General features: G+C 43.3%; 1 protein-coding gene across 1 annotated transcript in view; it reads left to right on the top strand.

The window, feature by feature from the left end:
* Positions 1-6000, top strand: part of LOC109558319 (antigen WC1.1-like) — a 168969-nt gene that overhangs the window by 105504 nt on the left and 57465 nt on the right. The window contains 2 exon segments of the mRNA XM_070788642.1: positions 3918-4070; positions 4073-4237. Coding sequence (XP_070644743.1) covers positions 3918-4070; positions 4073-4237 — 318 coding nt within the window.

The following is a 6000-nucleotide window of genomic DNA, read 5'->3' as shown; positions in this document are numbered from 1 at the left end:
TGTCTAAGTTCCCAAGTCCCTTCCCTGGTCCCTGTGACTCATTTCCTGATGTGCTGGGGACCTGGGGTGGTCCTTTCCCCTCCCAGGATCTGCTGTGACTCTGTAGGGAGCACTTTCTCTTGTGCCCTCTCCTGTCCCCGCCTGGGAGCTGCTTTCCCCTGAGTGAGAGTGGAGTATGTTATCAATCCTTCTTCATGGTCTGCAAGGTTTCTTTGGACAAATATGCCGACCTCCTTATGGGAGTCCTCTTGGGTGACAGAATTTTTTTCTTCTCTTTAGACTTGGAATTCTCTCTTTGTCTTTGCTTTTGGATGGTTTACTCTGTGTGTCTTGGAGAAGGTTGTTTTGAATTGAAATTTTGGGGTTACTTATTAGCTTCTTGAACTTACATGTCCAGATTTTCCCCCAGGTTTGGGAAATTCTCAGTCTTCCTTTCTTTCTTTCTTTGCTAGGTCTCCTTGCTGCATGCGGGCTATCTCTAGCTGCAGTAAGCAGGGGCTGCTCCTCGCTGCAGTGCACAGACTTCTCATTGTGGTGGCTTCTCTTGGTGCAGAGCACAGGATATAGGTGCACAGGTTTTGGCAGCTGTGGCACACCAGCTTAGTTGCTCTGTGGCATGTGGAGTCTTCCTGGACTAGGGATTGAACTCATGTCCCCTGCATTGGCAGGCGTATTCTTATCCACTTCACCAAGTCCTCAGCCATTATTTCTTTTCTCCTTCACTTCTCCTGTGACTCCATTCAATACATTGTTTCTTTTTATGGTGTGCATAGTTCCCACTGCTTTCTATATTCTTTTCATTCTCTTTTTGTTCCTGTAATTGGATACTTTCAACTGATCCTTCTTCTAACTTACTGGTTCTTCTTTTTTTTTTTTTTCTTTTCCTTGGTCAAGTTTGTTGTTGAATCTCTGAACTGAATTCTTCAGTTTACTCATTTATTGTGTTCATGCTAAATCAACTCCATCATGTGTGACTCTTTGTAAGCCCATGGACTGTAGCCCACCAGGGTCCTCTGTCCATGGGATTCACCAGGCAAGATTACTGGAGTGGGTTGCTATGTACTCCTTCAGGGGATCTTCCAGACCCAGGGATCGAACATGAGTCTCTTACATCTCCTGCATTGGCAGACGGGTTCTTTACCACTAGCATCACCTGGAAAGCCCATTCATTTATTATTCAGCTTCAAAAATGTCTGGTTAGTTCTTTTTTAAAAAAAGCATATGTCTTTATTGCTCTTATTTTATTTGTATTATTTTCCTGTTATCAATAAATATTTGAATTCTCTTGTAACTCTCTGAGCAACTTTTGAAGTATTATTTTGAATTCTTTGTCAGGCAATTCTTGGATCTCCATTAATTTGAGCTGGTTACAAGAGGTTTACTGTATTCCTTTGGTGGGATTTTGTTTCCCAGATTCTTCTTGATGTCTTACTCTCTTGCAGATGTCTGCACATTTAAAAAAGCTGTCACCTCTGCCAGACTCTATGTCCTGATTCAGTAGAGAAAGCCTTTCACTTCTGGGTAGTGGCACACTGGAATGTACTGCAGGGTGCCAAGTGCAGAGGCATAAGGTGGCACTGGGTCTGGGAGGGCATGAGGCTGTTTGGCTCAGGCTGCTGATGTCCACAGCATTGACAACTGTGTGGTGTTTGGCAAGTGTTGCAAGGGGTCTGCTGTCACTGGAATGGTAGTTAGTGTTCTCAGCAGTGCCTCTGGTTCCAGAGCCTAGGGTCATGACCAGCGATGGTGGTGGCCAGAGCCAATGGTGTGCACACATTTGGCTTTGGGGGCCTGTTGCAGGTGCCTCTGTTGGGGAGTTGATGGTTGCAGGTGCACAGGTTGTGGGAAGGCCTAGGAAGGCAGCCAAGGCCAAGACCAACAATGGCTCATTGCTCAAACTCATGTCCATTGAGTTGGTGATGCTATCTAACATCTGATCCTGTGCTGCTCTTCTCCTTGTCCTTCAGTCTTTCCCAGCATCAGGGTCTTTTCCAAAGAGTTAGTTCTTTGCACCAGGTGGCCAAAGATTGGAGCTTCAGCTCCAGCATCAGTCTTTTCAATAAATATTCAGGGTGGATTTCCTTTAGGATTGACTGGTTCTATCTCCTCCCTGTCCAAAGAACCCTCGAGTCTTCTCTAGCACCACAGTTTGAAAGCATCGATTCTTCAGGGCTCAGCCTTATTTACTGTCCAACTCTCACATCCATACATGACTGACTACCGGAAACCATCATCTGTGCTGTTATTAATTCTTTCAGGGGTAAAATCTGCTGCATCTGTCTGCAGAGCAGGTCACTGTGAACTGTGATTTCTCCTGCCATGTGGTTGCTATTGGTCCTTTGCTCTTCTTTCTTATGCCTAGCCATCTCTATAAGACTGGCTCAGCTTTGCAGGTCTGCGTGAAGTGAACCTGAAGCAGGACTTTCATATGGTGCCCCCAAAGGCTAGGGACACTGGTTACTCAGCCTGCTCTTACCCTCCTGGTGAGAGGAACTCTCCTGGCACCCTTGACACTGAGTGATTCTGGTTTGGAGGATGTAATGATGCCTCCAAAATGATAGTATCTTGGCATGGTCAAACTTCTTAGGGTACTCAGATCTTCTGGAGCTGTTTTTGTTACTGATCACTGTCTAAGTTTGGTCTTTTTTTCATAGGATGGAGGCTGCTGTCTCCTACATCAGCATTTTGGTAATGGCACATTTGAGGTCTTTATTCTTTGAGAGAATGGTTTTGAGTATGGAATTTTAGATTGGTGATTTTGTTTTTCTCTTTCAGTAAATCTAAGGCTTCAGTCTACTCTACCCTGACATCTCTTTTTGTTCTTGGGGTTTTAGATGTTAGTACAGGTGTTTCTCAATTTTATATACCTAGTCTTTATCTTAGTATTTTTCTTTCTGTCAATTTTCTGCTGTTATTTTCCATTTTAGTAAAAGTAAGCTAGGTATGGTGCAGTAAAAAAAACAAAAAACAAAATTTATCCTAATATAACATGTTCTGTTCACTTTGGCAGGACTTCTGCTATCGTAATTCTTCAAGCACTCAAGTTGTTGGATTCTCCACCATTGTATTATATCCCACTATGATACAAGGCTGCAGTATTCACTGTGGTAGAAAAATATACTGGCTCTTAAATGTTTCTATGTGGAAGTGACATCATTTGTTCTGCCACTTTGTTGAATGAGCCAGATCACATGGTTATGCTTAACTTCAAATAGGCAAGGAAGTATTACTATTTCCACATGCTCATAAAAAGAGAATTTTAAATGTTGTTGAACACTAGTAATGTCTCTATCTATAATGTTCCTACAAATGAACTCCTTTTTAATGCAGAAACCAGAGTCATCTTAAAACTTAATCGCTAAAGTGACATTTGATCACTTTTGTCAAATTCCACTTGTTAGATGTGTGTTACTAGGTACACTCGAGTGAGGATTACACAAGGACATGAACACAAGGTGGCAGGAATAGCCAGGACATTTCAGAGCCTGTTACCCCAGCCCTCAGTTCCTGAGCTGGATGAGATGCTCCCTATGGACAGGGAAGGAGAGGGATGATTCCTCCCTGGATCTGGGGCCACGAGCTGTAACTGATGGGGAAGCTGGGCCCTAGTAGCCATGGGCATATCTACAGGGAGGGCAGCATCCAGAGTCCCTGAAGGCCTGTCCTCGGTGGTGTCCCTGGAGCTGGTTCTACAGGCTCATGAGAAACACCTGGTGCATCCCTTCCTGCCCCACATTCAATGATGGCACATCGGGAGCTTAGAGTTAGCCACGGTGGGAATGTTTATACCACAGAGGTCAAGAAATACTATATCCCATGCACTCTTTTACTCCTCAGAGAGCTTACATTTTAAACATACACCACTACATGGTCTCCTAAAATCTCTCCTGTGTCCTGTGTCCGTGTCTCTTTTGCAGCTCTGGAGCTGAGGTTGAAGGATGGAGTCCATCGCTGTGAGGGGAGAGTGGAAGTGAAGCACCAAGGAGAATGGGGCACAGTTTATGTTCACTGGTGGAGACTGAAGGATGCATCTGTTGTGTGCAGACAGCTGGGGTGTGGAGCTGCCATTGGTTTTCCTCGAGGGCTTATTTTGGGCCAGGACTTGGCCCCATTTGGCTTTTGTATACTTCATGTGAAGGGACAGAGTCAACTGTCAGTGACTGTAGGCATTCTAATATTAAAGACTATCGTAATGATAGCTATTCCCATGACGACGATGCTGGAGTAGTCTGCTCAGGTAAGTCCTGTCTGGTCTGTGTGGGGATCTCTAGCAGGAAAAGCCTCTGTCTTATTACCAGAATGACTGAGATTATGGATACAGCCTTTAGAGCATACTTGGATAAAGGATCTTTGTGATGTGTCACAGGAGACAGAGAGGTGAGGTCAAAAGTTTCATACAGATACAGCTTCTGGGTTCGACTTCTGTGACGTAGTCTCATCATGGTAATTATTCTGTTTTCTTTGATGTAATGGTCACTAGAGTGTGACAACATGGTGGGGGGGGTCATAGAAGAGTTGTGGGCAACAAGGTTTACCATACTCATAGGGTCTAAAAGAGTCACTCTGCTCCATGTTGGTATGTGGAGGATGTGACAATAGAAAATGCTCAACCAAGCAATCCTGACCCCAAATGGCATGTGAAGACCCTCGGACAAGTGACCATACTAGGGGTCAGGGTGCAGTTACACAAGGAAAAGGTGTGAAGGGATTTCACTGGTGCATTTAAATGTCTCTAGGTCACAGTCAGAGGAAGCCAAAGTGGGACTTGTGGCAGAAAACAATCTCATCACACTGGTGCACCTGATCAACAGAGTGGGGAGCTCACATCACATTTGCAGGGATGTTGAGGGAGCAGGAAAATGCAGGCTTGAAGTTTACAACACAGCAGCTGAAGTGCATCACGTATAAGAAGCAGTGAAGCTAAGAGGACCTGAAGTGACTCCTAAGAAGTGCTCAGTGTTGTCTATGTGTTTGACCTGTGCCAAGGTGGATGCAGTAAAGACAGCAGTGAAACTAGGGTGTGGGTGGGTGGTCACAGTATTTGACAGAGAGGCTTCTAGTTGTTATCATAATTGTGGATTAGATGTTCAGGATATTAATCCCATCAGAGCAGCTGGACTGGAGGAAGATAGGGAGCTGGTCTTAGGCAAGAATCACTCCGTCTGATGTGATCATGGGACAAGGGAGCCCTGAGGACATCTGCAGTAGTTCTTTAGCAGCCACAGCTAATCAGCTCTTGGGTATTTATATTGAGGAAGATCATTGGAAAAGTGATCTTTTCTAATCTCACCTTCAGCAGATCTTTGATGATTCTAGTTGAAGCCCTTAAGAAAACAATTCTTTTCCTTTTAAAAAGGTACTTTATTGAGGTATGACTGACATACAAAACTGCTTGATAAGTATGCATTTGTGAAACCATTACAGCACTATGTCATAAATCTATTCATCTCTTCAAAAAGTTTTCTTCCATTCTCTTTATCATTCTTATTAAAAATAATTATTTTCAAGGTGCTTTTAAATTTTAGTTAGAAACTTTTGCTTTAAGCAAACCTGTTTTCTGGCATCTCAAGTAACCTTTGTCATTGTCACAATGTCCTAATCATGGTTCCAACTGCAGATAAATTTGTGGAAACACTACAGGTGTCTCTACCATATTTTGATAAACCAGCATCTGAATGAAAATGGAGTGTGTGATGTTTGAACTTTCTGTGAAATTAGAACTCCGAATGTTGTCATCCTAAGAAGATTGATGTCTTGATATTAATTCCAGTTAAGATACACTTAAAAGTAAAGAACTGGAGAATGCTCTGATATTTAAACACTGCTTGTGGTTTGTACTCCCTGACTACCATTGCTCTAACTTAGGCTCTCACGTTTTTATGAATGGTTCCAGGTTCCTTCTGTTTCTCTTTTTGTCACTAGTTCCCTCCCCTTGGTCTGTCTTTTCTGTATTTTCAGACATGTTTTAATGATGAAGTTAAGTGGTGGTGATTTAGTAGA

The sequence above is a fragment of the Bos indicus genome, chromosome 5 (genome assembly GCF_029378745.1).
Source record: "Bos indicus isolate NIAB-ARS_2022 breed Sahiwal x Tharparkar chromosome 5, NIAB-ARS_B.indTharparkar_mat_pri_1.0, whole genome shotgun sequence".
Taxonomy (NCBI): Eukaryota; Metazoa; Chordata; class Mammalia; order Artiodactyla; family Bovidae; genus Bos; species Bos indicus.
The sequence above is the reverse complement of the archived record's forward strand: the minus strand, read 5'-3'. Positions and strand labels throughout refer to the sequence as shown.